Source organism: Oncorhynchus clarkii, chromosome 10, assembly GCF_045791955.1.
Source record: "Oncorhynchus clarkii lewisi isolate Uvic-CL-2024 chromosome 10, UVic_Ocla_1.0, whole genome shotgun sequence".
Taxonomy (NCBI): domain Eukaryota; kingdom Metazoa; phylum Chordata; class Actinopteri; order Salmoniformes; family Salmonidae; genus Oncorhynchus; species Oncorhynchus clarkii.
The window spans coordinates 22,954,455-22,981,420 of record NC_092156.1 but is presented as its reverse complement, the minus strand read 5'-3'; the positions used below and the strand labels follow the sequence as shown (position 1 = coordinate 22,981,420).

Genomic DNA, 26,966 nt, shown 5'->3' with positions numbered 1-26,966 from the left:
ATCTCAGCAACCCAGCTACCATGTATGACTTAGTAGAACTCTAAATCTAGCCCATGTCAGACGTATTCCCAAGTCAAATATGTATTTCTAATATTTCACATACTTGAGGTGGACTTGAAGCAATGGAGTCCAAAAAGTGCAAACTCTTAATGTCAGGCAAGTTTCTCAAACAGTATTTGGAATAAGTATACAACCCAGGCCTGTCCTACACAAAACATCCACCACAAGAGAGTAAATCTACTCTGTAGACAAAACAGAATCAATTGTACCAAATCAAACCACCCACCTCAAAACACAGAATCGCCTTCATCAAAGACGCATTGACGAAGCCAAACTGACTTGGAATGTTGATAACTAAGGTCTCATTATAGGACATTCAACCCATCCACAGCAGTAAGGGCTGGGGTGTCCAGTCAGCAGACGGCTGCTGCAATGAATCCATTTCAGTTAGTCTAGCAGAGGCGTGACAGTTGGACAGTGGTAGAGCGGAGGGACCTGGGGCCTAAATGACTGGCTCCTCTCCAGAGCTCTGGGTAAGTCATACAGCGCTGATGACACTGAGCTAATGAGCTGTGACCAGGGACCGGGGGAGGCTGCGTGTCTGTCTGAGGTGTCTGCTAACACAGCGACAGGTGTCTGTGTGTGTATGGAGGGGTGGGCGTGCAATTGTGTGTATGAGAGAGTGATGGACTGGGTGCGTGTGTGTGCGTGTGTGCTTGTGACGTCCACCTAACTCACCGTTTACTGTGAGGTGCACCCAGCTGCCGTTGTGAAAGGTGTTGTACTGCTGCTCCAACATCAGGACCTTACACTCATACCAGCCCTGGTCGTCTGAACGCACCTTCTCAATCCGCAGAGAAGATTTTCCGTACAAACTGGCTCGGCCTGGGGGGGGGGGGGGGGGGGTGATAGGAAGGAAGGGGAGAGAGATTAATAACAGTGGTCAAACCAGGAAACATAGTATTCAGTACGCTATAATCCATAGTACACTCTTAGAAAAAAAGGTGTTATCTCAAACCTAAAATGATTCTGAGGCTGTCCCCATAGGATAACCCTTTGAAGAGTCCGTTTGGGTTCCATGCAGAACCCTTTCCTCAGACGGTTCTACATGACACCCAAAAGGGTTTTTACCTGGAACCAAAAGGGGTTCTCCTATGAAGAACACTTTTGGAACCCTTTTTTCTAAGGGTGTATATAATCCTCCCTCTACTGTATCATATAGACCAGGTTTTCCGAACCACCGGGCCCCGGACCTGTACCTTTATCTTCTTCATTCTAGGGCACGGGATGGGTATTCCATTAACTACATTAACTTCCATTAGTCTGTGAGACAGTCTGAGAGCCAGTAGCTCATATCTTACTCCCTGAAGCATTTTTGTGAAAAAAGTAATTACCCACGCATCAAGTCTCAAACATTATTACGGTAGCCACATTACACTATACTTACAGGAGCAAGCTTACATGGACATGATATGCAATAATACTATCCATTTTAGCACATTGACTAACCCCGATTTACATGAGAAGTTTGAACAGAAGTGAGGTAAGTAAATAGCCTATGGTCAAATAACTACAGTAGGCTAATAACAAATGCCCCTTGTTTCTTTAGCCAACTAAAATCAGGGATAGCTCCCAGGGATCCAAGAATGGTGAGTTGAAATGGTTTTAGTAGTCTCCCAAGTGACATTTGCTTGCTAAATAGCAATTCAATTTGCATGCCAAATGAAAAGAAGGGACCCTGTATATACTGTTGTGCTCTACAAAATCTGAAGAAATACCGGTAAGTAGATGTGCTTGTTTTATTTTGGGTGGAGTGCCATTCCTAACTCTTCCAAACACCCCACCAGACGCATAGAAATGGAGCACAGAAACACAAGAGCCTGCCAAATCTGAATCCATCATAAAACTAGGACTACAGGGGTTGTGTAGCAGCCCAGTGTCACAGCAGCTTTCACTCTTTACAAGTCAAACAGTGAAAGGGGGGGGGTATTTATGATTTTGCTCTTGGCAATCTGGCAACCCCTCATAACAGATGGCGGCTGACGGTATGGGCTAAACAAAGGGCTTTGAAGGCACAATGGCCCACAACATCAACATTATCAAAGTCCTCCACGGCTCATTACGCACTCCCCAGAGTCAATGTTTTTGAGTGACTTCCGTTACGTAACACATGTTATATCACATTAAGTAAGGGCAAATAGAAAATAACTATTAATAGGACAACTGTGACTTTATTCCTAGCCTGTGTGCAAATGTGCAGGTCTGTTTCTATCCATCTGCTTTTGTCATCATAACACCACGTTTCCATCTGTACTCATCTCTGTCTATCAGTGTATGTACAGTGCCTTTAACTTTTTCCACATTTTGTTACGTTACAGCCTTATTCTAAAATGGATTAAATAAATAAAGATCCTCAGCACTCAAAATTGAGCTCAGGTGCACCCTGTTTCCATTGATCATCCTTGAGATGTTTCTACAACTTGATTGGAGACCACCTGTGGTAAATTCAATTGATTGGACATGATTTGGAAAGGCTAGTTAGTTAGATCTAAGTATGGTGATTTGTGTTTAAGGTCAGAGAGAACTCCCATTTGTTTCTGTAAAATAGAACATGACTGTTTCTCCTAGAACTGGATTGTCCTCCATTAATTGTAAGTCAACTGTAACTTGTTTGAGTCTATATAAGGTCAACAGTTGACAGTGCATGTCATAGCAAAAACCAAGCCATGAGGTCGAAGGAATTGTCCATAGAGCTGCGAGACAGGATTGTGTCGAGTCACAGATCTGGGGAAGGGTATCAAAACATTTCTGCAGCATTGAAGGTCCCCAAGAACACAGTGGCCTCCATCATTCTTAAATGGAAGAAGTTTGGAACCACCAAGACTCTTCCTAGAGCTGGCCGCACGGCCAAACAGAGAAATCGAGGGAGAAGCGCCTTGGTCAGTGAGGTGACCAAGAACCCGATGGTCACTCTAGAGTTCCTCTGTGGAGATGGGCGAACATTCCAGAAGGACAACCATCTCTGCAGCACTCCACCAATCAGGCCTTTATGGTAGAGTGGCCAGACGGAAGCCACTCCTTAGTAAAAGGCACATGACAGCCCGCTTGGAGTTTGCGCCTAAAAGGCTCCTAAAGGATTCTCAGGCCAAGTGAAACAAGATTAGGTAAATTTACTGAATAAAATGTGTAGGCTTGCTTCAGCTGAATAATAAGATTTGTAGCCTACCATAGCCATTTGATCTTTGATATATTAAATGAGTGAATTCTTTCAAAAGGCATAAAGCCAAGATTGAACTCTTTGGCCTGAATGACAAGTGGCACGTCTGGAGGAAACCTGGCACCATCCCTACGGTGAAGCATGGTGGTGGCAGCATTATGCTGTGGATATGTTTTTCAGGGGCAGGGACTGGGAGACTAGTCAGGATTGAGGGAAAGATGAACGGAGCAAAGTACTGAGAGATCCTTGATGAAAACCTGCTCCAGAGCACTCAGGACCTCAGACTAGGGTGAAATTTCACCTTCCAACAGGACAACGACACAAAGCACAGAGCCAAGACAACGCAGGAGTGGCTTCGGGACAAGTCTCTGAATGTCCTTGAGTGGCCTAGCCAGAGCCCAGACTTGAACCAGATCAAACATCTCTGAAGAGACCTGAAAATAGCTGTGCAGCGAAATTCCCATTCCAACCTTAAAGAGCTTGAGAGGGTCTACAGAGAAGAATGGTAAAAACTCTTCAAATACAGGTGTGCCAAGCGTCATACCCCATAATACTCAAGGCTGTAATCGCTGCCAAAGGTGCTTCAACAAAGTACTGAGTAAAGGGTCTGAATACTTATGTAAATGTGATATTTCAGTTTTGCTTTGTCATTACGGGGTATTGTGTGTAGATTGAGGGAAAAAAAACTATTTAAACAATTTTAGAACAAGGTTGTAACCTAACAAAATGTGGAAAAAGTAAAGGGGTCTGAATACTTTCCGAAGGCACTGTACATGCATATGTGTTTATATCTGTATATACTGTTTGCCTGAATGTCTATATCGGTGTTTCTTTATTTTCCTGTGTGTACCAATGCTTTATATATATATACTCGATGACTGTGTTGAATCCATCGTGCCTCCATCTTGGCACTCCCCCACCCTTGTAAAAAAAATATTTTGGACGGTGTAGAAATGCATTTATACATGTCTACATTCGTTGTTTTTTTTACACATTTATTATATTACAGACACCTTAATGCATACTTTGAAATTATATTATGTGAGCTAAACATAAAAATGATACGTAAAAAATATATAAGAAATTGTTAAATACATACATATGGAGGACTGATCATACAACCAGTGGCTTCAAAGCCTCTCAATGGCCAATACATAGCACCAGTAATCCAGGTTTTATATACATAATTGGTGTGTACAGGTAGGGCAGCAGCATGAAGCCTCAGGTCTAGAGTACCACTCAGTCAGACCTCTTCTCTGAGCTAATGATGACACAGCTGTTACACTTGTCCCTCCTTTCCCTCTTCTCTCCTCTCATTCCTGAAATGACCTCATACCTGTCAGTGCATGTCAGACTGCCACACCTAGTGATTGTCATATCAAATCAAATGGGATGATATTGTGAGAGGAGCCATCTACAATTCACACTAGCTCCAACGCAAACCTGAGAGGATTCCTAATACGTTCTGCTAAACTTTGACATAAAGGCAATGTGGATGTTGTCGCTTTGAGGAACTTATGCAAGTCTAGTCTTTTTTGGGGCCTTACTTGGAGATCCTCATTGATATTGGAGAGTGGCTGTGGTTGGTTGGCTCTCACACTGTAGCGAATATTGGAGATCAGTGTTGGAGATCTATACTTCAGAAGGATAACAGCCTGCCTGGCCAATAGAAAGGAAGGATTGCTTTAAAAGTCAGCTATATTTTTTAAGTGGGGATGGGAGAGAGGGAGGAAACTAAGAGGTTGAAGATAGTACCAAAGTTGTGGGACATGCTGGAAGTGTAGGTACAGGTAAAGAGAGTCCTCTACTCAGTGGAGTGGCCAGTATCTGTGCCACAGTTAATGTAACCGTTACTGTGGCTCTTTTTCTTTGAAACAAGTGTACCACAATCTTTTGGTTTCAGAGAAAATGCCTGATCCAACGCTGAGTGCTTGTTTCTATAGAAACACAGGGCATAGGGAGAGAAATCCGGGTGGCGCAGTGGTCTAGGGCACTGCATCGCAGCGCCAGCTGTGCCACCAGAGACTCTGGGTTCGCGTCCAGGCTCTGTCGCAGCCGGCCGCGACCGGGAGGTCCGTGGGGCGACACACAATTGGCCTAGCGTCATCCGGGTTAGGGAGGGCTTGGCCGGTAGGGATATCCTTGTCTCATCGCGCACCAGCGACTCCTGTGGCGGGCAGGGCGCAGTGCACGCTAACCAAGGTCGCCAGGTGCACGGTGTTTCCTCCGACACATTGGTGCTTCCGGGTTGGATGCGCGCTGTGTTAAGAAGCAGTGCAGCTTGGTTGGGTTGTGTTTCGGAGAACGCATGGCTTTCGACCTTTGTCTCTCCCGAGCCCGTACGGGAGTTGTAGCGATGAGACAAGGTAGTAATTACTAACAATTGTATACCACGAAATTGGGGAGAAAAGGGGCTTTTTTTTTTTATTTTTTTTTAAAAGTTTTAAACAGAATACTAAGCCTAAACGACCCGTAGCAATCACGTCTGTAACCATGAAGTGCTTTGAAAGGCTGGTCATGGCTCACATCAACCAGAAACCCTATACCCACTCCAGCTTGCATACCGCACCAACAGATCCACAGACTTTGCACTCAAAACTCCCCTTTCCCACATGGACAAAATAAAGACTTATGTGAGAATGCTATTCATTTACTACAACACCATAGAGCCCTCAAAGCTCATCACTAAGCTAAGGACCCTGGGACTAAACACCCCCCGCCACACTGATCCCCAACACGGGGACACCTCAGGGGTGCGTGCTCAGTCCCCTCCTGCACTCCCTGTTCACTCATGACTGCATGGCCAGGCACGACTCCAACACCATCATCAAGTTTGCCGATGACACAACAGTGATAGGCCTGATCACCAACAATGATGAGACAGCCTATAGGGAGGAGATCAAAGACCTGGCCGTGTGGTGCCAGGACAACAACCTCTCCCTCAACATGATCAAGACAAAGGAGATGATTGTGGACTACAGCAGAAGGAGGACAGAGCACGCCCCCATTCTCATTGACGGGGCTGCAGTGGAGCTGGTTGAGAACTTGAAGTTCCTTGGTGTCCACATAACCAACAACCTATCATGGTCCAAACACACTAAGACAGTCGTGAAGAGGGCATGACAAAGCCTATTCCCCCTCAGGAGACTGAAAATATTTGGCAAGAGTCCTCAGATCCTCAAAAGGTTCTACAGCTGCACCATCGAGAGCATCCTGAATGGTTGCAACTGCTCGGCCTCCGACCGCAACGCACTACAGAGGGTAGTGCGTCCGACCCAGTACATCACTGGGGCCAAGCTTCCCACCATCCAGGATCTCTATAGCAGGTGGTATCAGAGGAAGGCCCTAAAAATTGTCAAAGACCCCAGCCACCCTAGTCATAGATTGTTCTCTCTGCTACCGCACGGCAAGCAGTACCGGAGCGCCAAGTCTAGGTCCAAAAGGTTTCTTGGTCCAAAACAGCTTCTACCCCCAAGCCATACGACTCCTGAACAGCTAATCAAACGGCTACCCAGACCCTTCTTTTACGCTACTGCTACTCTCGGTTTATTATCTATGCACGGTCACTTTAACTCTACCTACATGTACATATTACCTGAATGACCTCGACTAACCGGTGCCCCCGCACATTGACTCTGTACCGGTACCCCTGTATATAGCCTACCTATTGTTATTTTACTGCTGCTATTAATTATTTGTTACTCTTATTTTCTATTTATTTTAATTTTTTTGCTACTTATCTATTTTTTACTTAACACATTTTTCTTCTTAACTTCTTAAAGCATTGTTGGCTAAGGGCTTGTAAAAGTAAGCATTTCACTGTAAGGTCTACTACACCTGTTGTATTCGGCGCATGTGTCAAATACAATTTGATTTGATTTGATTTGATTTATCATATTCTCTATGAAGACAGTCAAATGCAGACCCAAGTCAATGGTGTTTGAACTGAGGTCTCATTTAGGCCCAGAATGTGGTGTATGACAGACTCTTTGTAGCTCCTAATGGAACAAGCCAAACACCATAGATAAATGTTCCTCTCTCATACAAAGTGGAAATGCCTTCCTGCCAATACACAAAGCCTTTTCATTGGCTTGGGGTGGCTAGACGGCACGACACCGAAACAAAGATGCACCTTGTTGGCACGACAGACGGAGGGCCGCCCTTCGCCCAGAGGAAGCAGTGCCCCCTCAGTGCCCTCCATGGTGAAAAAAGCAGCAGTCCAATCTACAATGGGCACAACTCAGACCTCTGTGTGAATAAGAAGTGCTATTGATTCCTAGCCTTGACGCTGACCCTCATTCTGTTCCGGCGCTGTTCCACTCACAGTAGAGGGAGGCAGAAGTCAGTTAGCGGCGACTAGAGCTTCGGATCCAGCAGTAGCATTAATTGAAAAGGGCCCCTGTTCAGTAGCTACTGCAGCGCAGCAGGGAAAAATTGGCTGAAGTTTAAAGCACGGGTTGTCAATCTCTGTGAGGGTTGTCAAATGTAATTTGTGCCGGGGTGCGAGGAGCTGTCTAAAAACAGCAACAGGGAAGATTGTAGAGGAGAAGCATAAATCCTTTGAAAGGTATTCCAACAATAAAAAAACGCCTATGATCTAGAGCTGGCTGGAAGCTATTTTAGAAGATTGAAAATGTTCTATCACCTTCAATTATTTGTCTCTTGATGCACTAAAACACTGTCCATATGATTTAAGTCTTTGATCCAGTAAAATGTTATTAATCACAATCAATTGGTCAATGTATCACTTCGATGCCATTTAGCCATATAATAATTCTGTTGACTAATGTTCTCTAAATGATTATTTACACTGAACAAAATGATAAAAACAACATGCAAAGTCTTGGTCCCATGTTTCATGAGCTGAAATAAAATATTAAAGAAACTGTCCGGATCTACGTGTACGACAGCATGTTCCAGTACCCGCCAATATCCAGCAACTTTGCACAGACATTGAAAAGGAGTGGGACAACATTCCACAGGACACAATTAACAGACTGACTAACTCTATGCAAAGGAGATGTGTCACGCTCCACGAGACAAATGGTGGTCACACCAGATACTGACCAGTTTTCTGATCCACGTCATTACTTTTTTTTAAAGGTATCTGTCACCAACAGATGCATATCTGTATTCCCAGTCTTGAGAAATCCATAGATTAGGGCCTAATGAATTTACTTCAATTGAATGATTTCCTTGTATGACCTGTAACTAAATAAAATCTTTGAAATTGTTGCATGTTGCGTTAATATATTTTTTTCTGTATAGTTTGCAGCTTCAACCTAATCAAGTAGTCAGCAATACATAAAGAGGCATACTTTGTCCCCAGTGTCCCTGATGTAACCAAACTGACAGAACTGCTCAGACTTTGGCCTGATGTAGAAATCCTCAACCGCTCTCATTAACATTTACTGTGAGTACAACCATTAAAATAGCATATACTGCCCCTGGCGACGTCTGATAAACTATCAGGTTTCATTTGAGCTTTTCTAAAACGGACATGCTCAGTAAATTACCACACGCCTTTTCTGTGGTTGCTCCGTATCGATGCTGTAATTTTCCAATAGCCCAGATGAAGAAGACAAAAACACACGGTCCGACACACTTTTGACCCATCACTTCAACCGTTACGCACTTCTGGTCTGGAGGCCTTTCAACTTCTGCTCCTGTTTGAAGTGCAATGGCATACCATCTGGGTGGGTATTCTCCCCCAACCGATTGTCCACAGGTTATTGAAGTCAGCAGAGCTATTCTGAGAGGTTGTCTGTCCTTTTCCCAAAGGGCAGTGATTGTCTAAAAGCCATTGCTGAGCTTAATACAAATATATTAAAATATAAATAGGATATTTCTCCAATTTACATGTTTCAGATGAATAAAATCACCTTTGAGGGAACACATCTTTCTCATGATTATGGATTCCTTTCCTTTGCTCTTATTTCCTGTTATTATAAAGAGTCTTGATTCCCAGAGACTGACATGGAGGCCAGAGTCCTATAGACTCTCTATCTATACTGAACAAAAATATAAACTCAACATGCAACAATTTAAAAGATTTTACTGAGTTGCAGTTCTTATAAGGAAATCAGTCTATTTAAATAATGTCATTATGCCCTAATGTCACGCCCTGGCCTTAAAGAGCCTTTTTATTTCTCTATTTTTGGTTAGGTCAGGGTGTGATTAGGGTGGGCATTCTAGGTTTTCTGTTTCTATGTTGGTGTGTTTTTTTCCCCAATCGGAGGCAGCTGTCTATCGTTGTCTCTGATTGGGAATCAGATATAAGTTGTCAGTTTCCTTTTGGGTTTTGTGGGACCTTGTCTTTGTTTGTTGCTTTATTGCACGACTAGCTTTATGGTCGGTTTGTGTTCATTGGTTTTTCCCCTGTGTTACGGTTTCAAATAAAGAGAGAATGTACGCCTACCACGCTGCACCTTGGTCCGGTCATTTATCATCCGACGACGAGCATAACACTTAATCTATGGATTTCACATGATTGGGCAAGGGCACAATCCATCCACTGGGGAGCCAGGCCCAGCCAATAAACATGAGTTTTTCCCCATAAAAAGGCTTTCTTAGAAACAGAAAGACTCCTCAGCACCCTCTCAGACGATCCCGCAGGTGAAGAAGCCGGATGTGTAGGTCCTGGGCTGGTGTGGTTAAACGTGGTCTGTGGTTGTGAGGCCGGTTGGACGTACTGCCAAATTCTCTAAAACGACGTTGGAGGCAGCTTATTCTCTGGCAACAGCTCTGGTGGACATTCCTGCAGTAAACATGCCAATTGCACGCTCCTTCAAAACTTCAGACATCTATGGCATAGTTTTGTGTGACAAAACTACACACTATAGAGTACCATTTTATTGTCCCCAGCACAAGGTGCACCTGTGTAATGATCATGCTGTTTAATCAGCTTCTTGATATGCCACACCTGTCAGGTGGATGGATTATCTTGACGAAGGAGAAATGCTCACTAACAGGGATGAAACAAATATGTGCTCAGAATATGAGAGAAATACGTTTTTTATGCGTATGGAACATTTCTGGGATCTTTTATTTCAGCTCATGAAACATGGAACCAACACTTTACATGTTGCGTTTATATTTTTGTTCAGTATATAATACAGTATGTCTCTGTTGGAACCATGTGACATCAAACACGCAAGTGACTTGCTACTTGGCTGCTCAGTCAGCTATCTGGCTACAGTATTAACTATTCTGCTTCATGGCTGGATTATCGGTCATAATCAGTCGTTTATAATACATTATAAAGAAGGCATTCATAGCAACTGCCTCCGACTCCAAATCCTAGAGATTTTGCTGTGGGAGCCTGGCTCTGCATTGTAAAGGCACTTTAACAGAAACCTTCACTTTGTCTGATGCAGACTGCAGATAATCTTTTGACTGGCTCCCAACCAAAGGGATTATAGTGTGCTAATCATATATGTCATATTAACAGTATAATGCATCTAATGGGAGTGATGTTATTTAAGGGATCAAAGGGAAGCAGATTGTTTTCCACTGTGAACATTCTAGGATACCTTTAATAGCGAAATATATGACCTAGGAACAAATTCACCTGTAAAATCAATGGAGTTGTTTATTATCCATTTCAAAGGAAGACATCTTTGTATCTTCACCCTCATTATACATTGATATATTCTATCAATAAGAATTTAAGCACATTTTAAACCCATTAATTATATCTAATAACACCTGTCAAAGAACAACAATATTATGGTCTCACAGCTAAAGCAGAGATCAGCCATATGTCATGTTTCACAAGCCGTATCACACTTCTCGCACCTGAGAAGGGGATATTTCTTACAGAGCATTTGATTCCCACTGTGGGTGTAAGGGGAGGGTTGTGAGAGTGTGGGAGTTGATGTTATGTGCTATACAGAGACAACCTCCCCTAGACTGCAGTGAAAATCCCAAACGTGCTCCGTTCCTTACACACACTCGATCTTGTGAATCTGAAAACACTTTAGCCTCTCTGATCATTTGAAAGTGTTTTTTTTATTGAGACAGACAAATGATATGGGAGGGGGAGATTCAGAGTAGCGGTGGTGCCGAGATTTATATACAGTGGGGCAAAAAAGTATTTAGTCAGCCACCAATTGTGCAAGTTCTCCCACTTAAAAAGATGAGAGAGGCCTGTAATTTTCATCATAGGTACACTTCAACGATGACAGACAAAAATCCAGAAAATCACATTGTAGGATTTTTTATGAATTTATTTGCAAATTAAGAGGCTCCTCTGTCCTCCACTCGTTATCTGTATTAATGGCACCTGTTTGAACTTGTTATCAGTATAAAAGACACCTGTCCACAACCTCAAACAGTCACACTCCAAACTCCACTATGGCCAAGACCAAAGAGCTGTCAAAGGACACCAGAAACAAAATTGTAGACCTGCACCAGGCTGTGAAGACTGAATCTGCAATAGGTAAGCAACTTGGTTTGAATAAATCAACTGTGGGAGCAATTATTAGGAAATGGAAGACATACAAGACCACTGATAATCTCCCTCGATCTGGGGCTCCACGCAAGATCTCACCCCGTGGGGTCAAAATGATCACAAGAACGGTGAGCAAAAATCCCAGAACCACACGGGGGGACCTAGTGAATGACCTGCAGAGAGCTGGGACCAAAGTAACAAAGCCTACCATCAGTAACATACTACGCCGCCAGGGACTCAAATCCTGCAGTGCCAGACGTGTCCATATGAAGTGTACCTCATCTTTTTAAGTGGGAGAACTTTCACAATTGGTGGCTGACTAAATACTTTTTTGCCCCACTGTATATGCTGAGGTGTAACGATGTGGGCTGAGAGTCGGGAAGCAAGTTCAGCGAGTGTGTGTTTTAATAAATAAACACAACATAATACAAAAATAAGAAACACGAACAATGCAGACATGACACAGAAACAAAGGGAGTGACATTGTAACGGCTGTCCTCTTCGTCTGAGGAGGAAGGATCGGAACAATATGAAGCGTGGTAAGTGTCCATGTTCATATTTATTAAACTCAGAACACTAAGACCAAAATAACAAAAATAGACCAACACGAAACAGTTCTGTCTGGTGCAGACACAGAGACAGAAAACAACTACCCACAACTCAAGGGCGAAACCAGGCTGCCTAAGTATGGTTCTCAATCAGAGACAACGATTGACAGCTGCCGCTGATTGGGAACCATACCAGGCAAAACACATAGAAATACAAACATAGAACAAAACATAGAATGCCCACCCCAACTCATGCCCTGACCAACTTAAAATAGAGACATAAAAAAAGGAACTAAAATCAGGACGTGACAGACATATAAAGGGCAGGTAATCAAGGAGGTGATGGAGTCCAGGTGAACGTCATAATGCATGTAACGATGGTGACAGTTGTGTGCCATAACGAGCAGCCTGGTGCTCGGAGAGAGAGCACACGTGACATGAGGGGTGACGTTTATGTGCTGCATGTTGCAGCGTTACTTGCTAGACCAGCCTCGGGCACGATTTCAGAGTAAATTTAATTACTAAAGTAATTGCCTAAACAGCTTTACTTTGAATTCATGCCCAAGGCTGGTCTATCAGGTAACATATAACATAAAGAAACTACATTGAGTGTACCAAACATTAAGAACACCTGCTCTTTCCATGACATAGACCGACCAGGTGAATCCAAGTGAAAGCTATGATCCCTTATTGATGTCAATTGTTTGTGTAAAAAACTGCAACGCTGCTGGGGTTTTTATACTCAACAGTTTCCCATGTGTATCAAGAATGGTCCACCACCCAAAGGACATCCAGCCAACTGGATACAACTGTGGGAAGCATTGGAGTCAACATGGGCCAGCATCCCTGTGGAACGCCTTCAACACCTTGTAGAAGATGGGCTGAATAGGTGTACAAAATGACATTGACAAAACTGACCAACGGCAACAAACTGTGACACCCGTGGTTTGGGGCTAATGAAGAGGGAGAGTTGTTCTCTTACCGGCGTACTCCGGGTCCACATGAGGCGGGTGGAAGCGGAAGTTGATGAAGAAGGGGATGGGCACTCCGAACTTGAACCACTCCACCACATAGGGCTGGCCGTTCAGGGGGTGGGCCACGTCGCATCCCAGGATGATGTTCTCTCCAGCGCGCGCCGTCACAAACTGGGGCTCCTCTCGCACGCCGTGGGCACCTGGGAAACGGAGAGGGGGCGGGCATTGTGAGTATCCTTGTAACAGCTAGGGACAATACTTAATTGTGGTGAAATAACCAACCGAAAGCAACCTTGAAGCAAAAGGGTAACATTTTATTAGCATACAATCCACATTGTGTCTTAGAGTTCCAACATCAACCACAAACATTTTGTTTGTTTTTTCACATGTAAGATAAGAAAGCCTCCTTGAAAATGTTCATGAAGTACAATATTCACAAAACGTGATATACAGTGGTACATCCTCAAACAACATAAACAGAAGACCTAACCTAAATTACACTGATTGGGCCACAGAACCTTATTCAAACATAAGGTCTTCTTATTTGTTAGAACATCTGCCTTTTAAGTAGCCTCCTCCACTTCCACCATCCTGGTTTACTTTTTCTCTCACGTAGAGAGCACCCTGTTTGTGATGACAGAGAACTACGGGGGTCATAACTCAAGGTGGCGACAACAAATGCCATCCTGAGTTAAGACCAATAGTTTTAGGAATGGAATATAAAGGACATAGCTCTGTGTGTGGGAAAAAAAAACTGTGCACTTTGTTTTGATACCATCACCTGTTGCTGCCGTGCCATGAGGCTTTCTTCGAGTCTGAGACACTCACTTGAGAAAGATAAGGCACACGCTCACAAAAACACACACAGACACACACACACTGTACATTTACTGGACTTTCATTACATGCTGTAAACTTTGATGGAACATTTCTTAACTTCCTTATTTACTTTTTACAAGACATACACTATATGATCAAAGTATGTGGACGCCTGCTCGTCGAACATCTCATTCCAAAATCATGGGAATTAATATGGTGTTTGTCCCCCCTTTGCTGCTATCACAGCATTCACTCTTCTGGAAATGTTTCCACTAGATGTTGGAACATTGTTGCGGGGAATTGCTTCCATAGAGCAACAAGAGCGTTAGTGAAGTCGGGCACTGATGTTGGGCGATTAGGCCTGATTCACAGTCGGCATCCCAATTCATCCCAAAGTTGTTCGATGGGGTTGAGGTCAGGGCTCTGTGCAGGCCAGTCAAGTTCTTCCACATCGATCTCGACAAACCATTTCTGTATGGACCTTGCTTTGTGCAGGGGGCATTGTCATGCTGAAACAGGAAATTACCTTCCCCAAACTGTTACCACAAAGTTCGATGCACAGAATTGTCTAGAATGTCATTGCATGCTGTCGTGTGAAGATTTCCCTTCCCTGGAACTAAGGGTCCAACCAAACAATGAAAAACAGCCCAAGACCATTATTCCTCCCCCACCAAATTTTACAGTTGGCACCATGCATTCCGGCAGGTAGCCTTCTCCTGGCATCCGCCAAACCCAGATTAGTCCGTCGGACTGCTAGTTGGTGAAGCGTGATTCATCACTCCGGAGAACACGTTTCCACTGCTCAAGAGTCCAATGGCGGCGAACTTTACACCACTCCAACCGACGCTTGGCATTGCGCATGGTATTGCGCATCCTAGACGTTTCCACTTCACAATAACAGTACTTACAGTTGACTGGGGCAGCTCTAGCAGGGCAGAAATTTGACAAACTGACTTGTTTGAAAGGTGACATCCTATGACAGTGCCACGTTGAATGTCACTGAGCTCTTCAGTGAGGTCATTCTACTGCCATTGTTATATATGGAGATTGCATGGCTGTGTGCTCGATTTTAACACCTCTCAGCAACTGGTGTGGCTGAAATAGCCGAAAACACTAATTTGAAGGGGTGTCCACATAATTTTGTATGATTAGTGTAATTCTGCAGACACTGACAGGGAACTTGACATTGTTGGTTTATAAAGATGTCCACAGGGCTATCTGTTCTACCTGAGTTCTACCAGAGCATTGATCCTCTACTAATTTATGTAGTGCTTGGCTTTACAACCGGAAGTGAAGTGTTCTTTCATTTTACCAGTCAATACGGCTAATCAGATGGTGGTCTGCTCACCTCTGTGGCCCATAGGGATGCTTGGGATTATTGGGTTTGTCTTTGAGGATGACCCAGTGCCAGTGGGTTGTTATAGGAATGCTCTACATCCATGTTGCTCTCCAGCTGGTGTCTGCTGGTTTTCGTTTCTCCCTGGTACTTAATTATTGATCTGTTACTGTAACATAATAACCAATGTCTCACCAACTCCTAATTCCCGCTGCTGGGAGGGGGACATATTTCCTGGCTAGAATAGGAGTAGGCCTATAGTCAGGGGCCTCGGTGAATGCAACAAATCAAGGAGCAGCAGAGACAGTGACGCTTGTAAACCTTCAAGTTTCCACATCACATTCTGCACTACTGTATACAAACAATAGGGTGAAAGGAAGCCAGCAGCCAGGAAAACTATGTGAAGTACACTTTGTTGAGGAGAGACTCAAGGATATTATTGTATGTTACAAATTACTTAACTCATGTTTACAGCAAGAGGCAGGGAAAACGTTTACAGCAAGAGGTTTGAAGCAGGGAAAAACGGCATGAGCTTTTCAAGTGTATATTAAGCCCATATTCAGAGTAGAGGTCGACCGATCAATCGGAATGGCCGATTAATTATGGCCGATTTCAAGTTTTCATAACAATCGGAAATCTGTATTTTTGGGCGCCGATTTCCGATTATTAAAAAAAATATATAGATATATATATTTTTTTATACCTTTTATTTAACTAGGCAAGTCAGTTAAGAACAAATTCTTATTTTCAATGACTGCCTAGGAACTGTGGGTTAACTGCCTTGTTCAGGGGCAGAACGACAGATTTTCACCTTGTCAGCTCAGGGGTTCCAATCTTGCAACTGCACAGTTAACTAGTCCAACGCCCTAACCATTGCACTCCACGAGTAGCCTGCCTGTTACGTGAATGCAGTAGAAGCCAAGGTAAATTGCTAGCTAGCATTAAACTTATCTTATAAAAAACAATCAATTATAATCACTAGTTATAACTACTAATCCAGTTTAGCAGGCAATATTAACCAGGTGAAATTGTGTAATTTCTCTTGCGTTCATTGCACGCAGAGTCAGGGTATATGCAACAGTTTGGGCTGCCTGGCTCATTGCGAACTAATTTGCCAGAATTTGACGTAATTATGACATACATTGAAGGCTGTGCAATGTAACAAGAATATTTAGACTTAGGGATGCTACCCATTAGATAAAATACCGAACGGTTCCGTATTTCACTGAAATAATAAACGTTTTGTTTTCGAAATGATAGTTTCCGGATTCGATCATATTAATGACCAAAGGCTTGTATATCTGTGTGTTATTATGTTATTATTAGTCTGATTTGATAGAGCAGTCTGACTGGACAGCAGCAGGCCCGTAATCATTAATTCAAACAGCACTTTCGTGCGTTTTGCCAGCAGCTCTTCGCAAGCACAGCGCTGTTTATGACTTCAAGCCTATCAGCCTAATGGCTGGTGTAACCAATGTGAAATGGCTAGCTAGTTAGCTGGGTGTGCGCTAATACTGTTTCAAACGTCACTCGCTTTTAGATTTGGAGTAGTTATTCCCCTTGCGCTGCAAGGGTCGCAGCTTTTGTGGATCGATGGGTAACGATTCTTCGAGTGTGGCTGTCGATGTGTTCCTGGTTCGAGCCCAGGTAGGGGCGAGCTATACTGTTACACTGGCAATACTATAGTGCCTATAAGAACATCCAATAGTCAAAGGTATATGAAATACAAATGGTATAGAGAGAAATAGTCCTATAAATACTATATTAACTACAACCTAAAACCTCTTAGCTTGGAATATTGAAGTCTCATGTTAAAAGGAACCACCAACTTTCATATGTTCTCATGTTCTGAGCAAGGAACTTAAACGTTATCTTTTTTACATGGCACACATTTTTACATGGCACATATTACTTTCTTCTCCAACACTTTGTTTTTGCATTATTTCAACCAAATTGAACATGTTTCATTATTTATTTGAGGCTAAATTGATTTTATTGATGTTTTATATTAAGTGAAAATAATTGTTAATTCAGTATTGTTGTAATTGTCATTATTACAACATTTTTTAAATCTTTAAATCGGCCTATTAATAGGTATCGGCTTTTTTGGTCCTCCAATAATCGGTATCGGCGTTGAAAAATCATAATCGGTCGAACTCTAATTCAGAGGCATGAAAAGCTTCAACAGTCACCTTGGCTGGAGGTCAACACAAAATAATAGTTTAATTACCTCACTTTACACTAAACAGAGGATGATTATCAAATAATTCCGTTGTATTTGGCTACATGTCTGATGAACCCAAAACAGCTTCATTCTGGGCAGTCGGAGGCTGCTCAAAATGCTTCTTCCGTACAGAGAAACCCTCTCATTCTGTCTTTTTAAGGTATGGAAGTCAGGCACTTACATTGAACGGCATAACTATAACAGGAATATTTACGGTTGCTGAAACATTGATGTAATGTTGGATGATGGTTTACTATGTGGATCTGTGTGTGTTCTTCTTGTGCTTGGAATGGGCAGATAAATAACAGAGGCTGAGGGAGAGCGCGTATACCCAAGACTCCCCCTGCCTCCCCTACATAGCCCAGCGCTACGGGTTGATTGGATGCCGGTGACATCACCAGCGAGCGAAAACAGGCCTCTGGAAGGTATGACTTCACTGTTTATATTGATGAGAGAGAGGGAGGAGAAACAAGCGTTAATAAGCTCCTCTTCTCTTCCATTAGGATTTTGCCCGGAGTGGGACGGTCAAACGCTTTAATCTCCGAGCTGCAAGAGGGAAGAGTAGAGCATATCCTTCCAGAGAGGTTCACAGACAGCCTATAGAGTGGGCTCTGTTTGAGCATGGCTGTCTGTGTTCAAGAAGATGAGATGTCCTATCACTCTCGGCTGTAAGGTCGACATTTGGACAGCTGTCACTCAATGGTGTCTCTGTCCGAATTTAATGAGCCCAATCCAAATGTTCTTTATCAGTCCAACCATTTTAAGAGTACAGTATTTAATTATGATTATATTAATAGCTACATTTATCAAACAAACCATTCACTTCTGAACTGTTCGTGAACTGTGCCTGAAGTTTGAAGCACCCTCAATCACGCTCCTCGAGAGATTAGAAGTATACATTAAATATGCAAGACTTTCCAAACTCATTGAGAGAGACCATTGTTGAATACTAAAGTCCATATGCTAGCTTGCACTGAATACAAAGAATTCTCAAGTTCAGGAAGATGAAATAGTGGTAGATGGCGGAGAAGTTGAACTGAAATGTAAACTCTACAGTCTAAACTGTAAATGTCCTTACCTCTAGAAAATACTTATGTTGGGAGTTAAAAAAAATAAAGAAAATTACTTTTTTGAAAATTAACTTAATTGCTCAAAATTAAGTGGGTATTAACCTAAAAGTTAAGTGGATATTAGCCTACAAGTTAAGTGGGTATTAACCCAAAAGGTGTAAAATAATTTGATGATATAGCATATTCAAAATCTATTAATTTAGAGAAACACATAATAGGGTAGTAAAACTACACTGAACAAAAATATAAACGCAACATACAACAATTTCAAATATTTTACAGAGTTACAGTTCATAAAAGGAAATCAGTCAACTGAAATATATTAATTAGGCCCTAATCTATGGATTTCTATGGATGTCTGGTGAGTATGTAGGCCATTGAAGAACTGGGACATTTTCAGCTTCCAGGGATTGGATACCGGTTCTTGTGACATGGGGCTGTGCATTATCATGCTGAAAGATGAGGTGATAGTGGCAGATGAATGGCACGACGATGGGCCTCAGGATCTTGTCACAGTATTTCTGTAAATTTAAATTGCCATAGATAAAAATGCAGTTGTGTTCGTTGTCTGTAGCTTATGCCTGCCCCTACCATAAACCCACCACCACCATGGGGCACTCTGTTCACAATATTGACATCAGCATACCGCTCGCCCATACAACACCATACACGTGGTCTGCGGTTGTGAGGCCGGTTGGACGTACTACCAAATTCTCTAAAACGACGTTGGAGGTTGCTCATGGTAGAGAAATTAACATTCAATTCTCTGGAAAAAGCTCTGGTGGACATTCCTGCAGTCAGCATGCCAATTGCACACTCCCTCAAAACTTGAGACATCTGTGGCATTGAGTTGTGTGACAAAACTGCACATTTTAGAGTGGCCTTTTATTGTCCCCAGCACAAGGTGCACCTGTGTAATGATCATGCTGTTGAATCAGCTTCTTGATACGCTACACCTGTTATGTGGATGGATTATCTTGGCAAAGGAGAAATGCTCACTACCAGGGATGTAAACACATTTGTTCACAACATTTGAGAGAAATAAGCTTTTCATGCATATGGAACATTTGGGATCTTTTTTTCAGCTCATGAAACATGGGACCAACACTTTACATGTTTGGCATTGTTATTACCTAACCAAAAAGTGCCAGAGAAGTAGTGGCAGCCAATAGGCTGAGCACTCAAAGATCAAAGGCAGCACGACTCAGTTTTAGATCAATAAAGGGAAAATTTGCAAAACCATAGAAACTGGATTCATTGTGCCTGACTGTGCAATTATCACACGCAGGGAAGAGAAATCCAGCGGGACACACGCCGTGAAAGAGAATGAAATGTGAAATAGTCCGTTAGCGGTGTTTAACTTATGCAGTAGAAGAAGAAATGGGAAATTTAATATGGAACTGCTTCACCTCCTCGGCCAGACTAATTGCGCTGCTCATTTGTGTATGTCGACTGTCAAAAACCCAAATATCATGGTGGCTTGAGAAACTAATGAAGCACAGAGGGAAGGGCAGGATTTGACCTACTTGGCTCACATGCCCTCCAACGAGTATCACTCACTCATTTTCAATTCAAAGGAGACTCTTTCGGGGTGCACAGAGAGCATCTAATTATTCCTGCATCACTGCTAGAGTGTAGTCATGGCCTTATTATCATGCCATGAATTCATGTCTATTCAAGTCTACGTATCTAAAGGTAACGGTTACATTGCTGCTTGTAACATCAAAGTGAGTTCTGATACATGTGAGTTTTTTATTCACAGGACCAAGTGAGAGATTGTTATTTGGGTTCAGGTATGATAGTACCATTTGAAGGAAACCTTCATTGAGTCTGTCTAGTGTGCACTGCTCTCTAACAGTTTACCTCTCTGCAAGCTAACTCCCTGGTACACCGTCTCTGCCCTGTTGCCCTACACCTATCTCTCCCCCAGAACGGACTCACATGCCAGTTTATTAGGTACAGCCATCTAGTACCGGGTCGGACCCCCCTTTGCCTCCAGAACAGTCTGAATTCTTCGGGGTATTCTACAAGGTGACAGAAACGTTCCAAAGGGATGTTGGTCCATGCTGACACGATGGCATCATGCAGTTGCTGCAGATTGGACGAAGGTACATTCATACTGTGAACAGCCCATTTCATACGTTGTTTTTAGCTGATAGGATTGGAGCTGGGTGTGGTTGCAATAGCCCATCTGTGACAAGGATGGCCGAGTTGTGTGCAATGGTGTAAAGTACTTAAGTAAAAATACTTTACAGTACTACTTAAGTCTTTTTTGGGGATATTTGTACTATTTATAGTGTTGACTACTTTAACTTTTACTTCACTACATACCTAAAGAAAATGATGTACTTTTTACTCCATATTGGACCATTTTCCCCGACACCCAAAAGTACTTGCTACATTCTGAATGCTTAGCTGACAGGAAAATGGTCCAATTCATGCACTTATCAAGAGAACATCCCTAGTCATTCCTACTGCTTCTGATCTGGCGGACTCACTAAACACACATGCTTCGTTTGTTGTGTTCGTACATTTAAAATCAAGAAAATGGTGCCATCTGACATGCTTAATATAAGGAATTTGAAATTTGTGCTTTGGGTGGTACCCTTATGCTGGCTGGGTTTGCAAAAGGGGAGTTAGTATATACATTTGTATAGTGTTTAGTAGTGTCAAACTTGACCACTCAATTGCCAATCTTTAAGCCCAACAAGAGTTTAGACCAATTCCTGATCAAGGGCTAATAGTGTCTGGAGATTTTGCTTAGTTATTAAGTAACTAAAGTCAATGATTGGCCAAACTTTTAAATTGAATTTGGTTCTCTTCATATTGGACATCTCATAGATTGTTGTACATTGAAGATTTGTGACGTACACAACATTTCGACTGATATCATGTCATGCAACCATGCATTCTTCAAGTCATTCCACTACAAGTGTCACGCCCTGACCTTAGAGAGCATTTTTATGTCTCTATTTGGTTTGGTCAGGGTGTGATTCTGTTTTGTTTTCTATGATTTTGTGTTTCTATGTTTTGGCCAGGTATGGTTCTCAATCAGGGACAGTTGTCTATCATTGTCTCTGACTGGGAACCATACTTAGGTAGCCCTTTTTCCCTCCTTTCGTTGTGGGTAGTTAACTTTGTTTGTGGCACTAATGCCCTGTAAGCTTCACGGTTGTTTTTTCGTTTGTTGTTTTGTTGGCAACATTTTGAAATAAAAAATTAAATGTACGCTCACCACGCTGCACCTTGGTCTTCTTCCAGCAACAGCCGTGACAACAAGGTACGTGTTCCCTAAAATCCTTGTCAAAGGTGATTCGGACCTATACCTCCAACAGTAACCACTGAGTGAAGAACCTTATGAGGCCAAACGTTGTGGCGCTGTCAATAAAAGGCACACACTGCATTAGTGTCCATTCATCGTGCCTCTCCACTGCCTGCTTTCATTGATGGTATTGATGCTCATCATATGTGCCCTAACGACTTTCTTAATACAAATCCACACCCTTTCAGTGCTCCTCTGCTCTCAGAGTGCAGACAAATCCTATCTCACATAAGCTCCAATAAATAACCATAGAGTAGCATGTTAGCATTGATGGACCTCTAATTACGAAAGAGGGGCGAAGGCAGTGCATAACTCAACCACGCAGCGTCGATTAGCATTTTAGAACCTGATGAGAGGCTGCTCCTTTGTGCAGGTTGATTACTTCACCTTAACCTGTTCACCGCTTCTGCAGCAGCATCCTTTATGATGGATATTGCTTCTGACAGCTCTGTTAATGCCATCTCCTTGCCCCCTTCCCTCTACTCTGCCCTGTGGTCCCCCCTGATATCTCATTTCCCTATAATGCTCTTATATGGTGTGCATGACTTCACTTTGTAGTTGCCCTGTTGATTCATGGTGCCTACAATCCTTGGAGGACCTTGGTGACTCTGTTGATAATTAGTCATTGAACTAAGGTCAGACAGAGGGGTTTTCATATTCCGGGAACTTCTGTTATCTGGTTTCTAAGCTTTACAGCAAAGTCAGCAGGTCATAAAACATTGCAAAAATTTATATTAGGAGATTTGTCTTGAAAGAATCAGTATGGTGAAAAAATTTGACAGTAAAATAGAAATCTTACTCCCCACTCTAATTTGCATATAGTGCAATTTATCACAATCAAGCCTAGGGAATTGTGAGACAGTGAACAGTATGCCATCACCTGCTGATGAATGTAAAGGCATGGGACTGCCGAGACAGTATGCACAAAACCGGAGCATGCAATTATCAGGCGCAATTAAAAAGACTGCAAATGAACTGTATAGCTCTTAAACAGAGTTTGTACTTATTAGGAGTCAAATGTATTCAGGAGGCAACAGGGAACCTTCATGCAGAAATTTCAGAGGAAGTGGAATTTGAACCTTTTGCCTGCTTCCACTTAAGATCTAAGAGGACAAAGTAACTGGGTATGATTTTGAGACTCTTACCCCCTAGTGTCTGGCTGGAATTAAGGCCAATAGAGATGCACTGACAGTCCCGATTCTCCACCTTTTCCTGAAGTGTGCACTCACAGACTATCGTGCATGGATGCATACACCAATCTTATGCTTTTAAATCCATGACAGGAGTGTGCAAGTGCACACTTCTGGAAAAGGGTGGAGAATTGGGACAGTCAGTGCAACTCTATTACCATACAGAAACGATATAGATGCTCTCTGCAGAGACATCACAGCAAAGGGTTTAGGGTGAGTACAGCTAATCCAGATAGTTTGTTGGTATTTGAGGTTTAATCAAAAAAAAAAATCAGCAAAAATATGAAAATAGGTGATGAGGAATCTATTGCTTCACTGAAGATAGTAATAATCTACTAAATTCATTTCTCGAAATATGGTTTGTCTTTGGGAGTACTAGGCTTGTGAGGGTTATTGTTAGGCTTCTGTAACTACTTTCACATGGACCTGTGATTTTGAGACTGGTGGCCTGGTGGGCACAGTTAGCGTCTGTGTCTACCACTTAAAGACACTTTTCTGACTGAAAGAGAACAGATAAAACAACATTTTAGCCTAATCAGGACCGAAATCTGTGAGTACAAAATTTAAATCCAACTGTAACTGACAACAAGGAGATTTCTCAAAATATAATGAACAGATATACTCACTGAAATATTAGACTTGGAACACATAACAAAGCATGAGTGACAAATAATTGTTGACCTAACTGCTTACTGTTCTACAACATTAAAGGAGACAATTACTCTAAGAGCGCAATTACCAAGCGCTCTATGATTAATGGTTGTACCGTATCACCTTGGCATGTCTAGGCCTGACATCCTGGGTTAAATTTGCTCGGCTCTTTCAAAGGTAAAATGCTTGCTTTTCTTCATCATTAAATGCTATTATTTTTCACAAATTTGTTTACATCCCTCTTAGTAAGCATTTTTCCTTTGCCAAGATCATCCATCTGCCGGACAGGTGTGGCGTATCAAGAAGCTGATTAAACAGTATGATCATTACACAGATGCACCTTGTGCTGGGGACAATAAAGTTACCCTACAATGTGCAGTTTTGTCACACAACATAATGCCACAGATTTCTCAAGTTTTGAGGGAGCGTGCAATTGGTATGCTGACTGCAGAAATGTCCACCAAAGCTGTTGCCAAAGTCGCCTACTATGTCGTTTTAGAGAATTTGGCAGCCCAGAACTTCCACATCCAACTTCTTCACCTGCAAGATGGCCTGAGACGATCCACCCGGACAGCTGATAAAACTGCACAAACTGTCAGAAGCTGTCTTAGGGAAGCTCATCTGCATGCTCATAATTCTCACCTGGGTCTGGACCTGATTGCAGTTTGGTGTTGTAACCAACTTCAGTGGGCAAATGCTCACCTTCTATGGCCACTGGCACGCTGGAGTAGTGTGCTCTTCATGGATGAATCTTGGTTTCAACTGTACTGGGCAGGTGGCAGACAGCACGTACGGCATCGTGTGGTCAAGCGGTTTGCTTTCCCAGTACTTCCATGACCTGCATACTCACCAGACATGTCACCCATTGAGCACATTTGGGATACTCTGGAACAACGTGTACGACAGTGTGTTCCAGTTCATGCTAATATCCAGAAACTTTGCACAGCCATTGAAGAAGAGTGGGACAACATTACACAGGCCACAATCAACAGCCTGATCAACATTATGCGAAGGAGATGTGTTACACTGCATGAGCAAATCCATATATTAGGGCCTAATGAACTTATTTCAATTGACTGATTTCCTTATATGAAAGGTAACTGAACACATCTGGACACCACATACTGTCAATTGTGGTTGCTGTGCCAATACATTACCCTCATAAAGCGTAATTTAACATCAATGCCCTTACAACAAGCCATTTGAGCAATTTAGTCAGTTAGCCTCAGTGCAACCACTCAACATATTTTCCACTTCGCTGGCTGAGCATTTCTAAAATACAAAATATCAATCTGTATGGTAACCCAAGTGTAACCCTTATCTCTTCAGAAATTACTAGTGTTTGGTCAGCCCGAATCTATAGATAGTATATCAAGATGTGGCGTTGCATGAGAGGGCAGCAAGGAGGTAATTTCAATTACGCTGCCCGTGCTCCAACAGGGGCACAGCCGGCCAGCGGTCTCCGTAATGGTAGCGAAAGGGGTCTCCCAATCAAGGATGTGACTTTGCTTGGCTGGTCACAGCCGTTGATTGGGTCATAATGGAGTGCCTGTCACGCCTCTGTGAAGGTCACGTCAGTTGGGGGAACGGGACGGGGGAAGAGAGGCAGTCCAGAAACCGTGGGAGCCTAAATGGAGAGCCAGGTTATAGCGGGACTTCATTCCCTTTCTCTCTCTGTTCATCTCAGACTATTTTTCGCTCAGCCGTTACACACACACCATGTCACAGGCCATCCCTTTGGCTCAAACCTCTATCACAGCCATAAACGGCTAAAAGTGTACCTCATCAGCATGCACGCTCTGCCAGCGTCCAGGGAGGGGGAATTGCAAATCCCACAATGGTAGAGATAAACACACTCTCCTAAATGAGATTATAAAACATGATTATATCTATGGCAGACGAAGGGCACAAATCCCATATTGTTGGCAAAATGTTGACCGTGTCTTATCCTCAGTCTGCAACTTTTTTTTGGAGGAAGAGGAGCTCATTCTTAATCCTCCCCATGGGGCCCATGGAAACAACTTTACTAACTTTAGCCCGGTGCCAGAAGCAGTATCCCTTAGGGTTGGATGGTACCCAAAATACGGTATTACCAGAAGTGCACACAAGGGGTGCTATTTAAAACAATATATATATAATTTTTTGGGGTCGCACCAAACATTTTAGGCAACAGAGATCTTGATCCAGGAGGGGATTGAATGTCTCTGCTGTAAGTTAGCAAACCATAGGTGGAGCCCTGAGCTGGATATGTTTTATTTGACATATCTTAGATTTCTTATAGATATAAATTATTGTTATGCCCCCACCCCCCCCAAAAAACTGTATTGAAAATCGTATTTGTATTCCAAAATACCCCGGTATACGTAGCCCTGAAGACATGGACCACCCAATCAGCACAGCATAGCACACCGGATCCTGAGGTCAGACAGAAACAAGGAGAGGAGTGAGGAGGGTCCTGGAGAGAAAAGAACATCATGATTCTGGTGTGTTACTTGTAGTCTGGAATAAAAGTAGTAGAACCCTATCATAAGTATTCTTACGCCCTGCTCCTTTTCTCTGCCGAACTCTTCTCTATATTTGTTATTTGAATCTTGTACTGACGGTGTGCAAATCTATGCTGTAATATAGCAGGACTACAGCAACATGGTAGATACAAAATATGTAATTTCAGGTACTAGCAACTTTTGAAGAACAGAATATTTACTCCAGTAATATACCGTTTGGGTTTGTAAACTAGAGCTCTGCTGTATAATACAAAATAGCTGTGATTCAAAAAACCCAGCTCTCAGTACAGTACAGTTACTGCTGTTGCCTGATGTATTACCGCCATGCCGACAGTCATGAGTCAATTCCACGTGACCGTTGAGTCATGGTAATCTCCTCTTATGCACTCTGGACATTCGTTGGTAGTACCCAACTCGCTAACGATCATAAGGTCGCTAATTGCCTGACACTCAGAGCTCTATTGTCCCTCTTCACCACACTGAAATCATCACAAATCTCATCAAAACAGTATCTTGCTTTTAAAACTCTCCTTACTGAAATTGATCAACTTGAAGAAAGACGTTCAACAACAGGTTGAAACTGAGTGGAAAACATGGAGGTTGTTTCAAAGCCTAACACAGCGTAATGGACAGCACTTTCTAAGGTGATGATTAGCCTA

At 42.7% G+C, this 26,966-nt stretch overlaps 1 protein-coding gene across 1 annotated transcript in view; it reads right to left on the bottom strand.

Annotated features, from left to right (window-relative positions):
• Positions 1-26,966, bottom strand: part of LOC139418156 (protein turtle homolog B-like) — a 175,387-nt gene that overhangs the window by 122,020 nt on the left and 26,401 nt on the right. Inside the window, exons 2-3 of the mRNA XM_071167387.1 lie at positions 13,200-13,391; positions 739-885 (exon numbers count right to left, since the gene is read on the bottom strand). Coding sequence (XP_071023488.1) covers positions 739-885; positions 13,200-13,391 — 339 coding nt within the window. The remainder of the gene's footprint in view (positions 1-738; positions 886-13,199; positions 13,392-26,966) is intronic.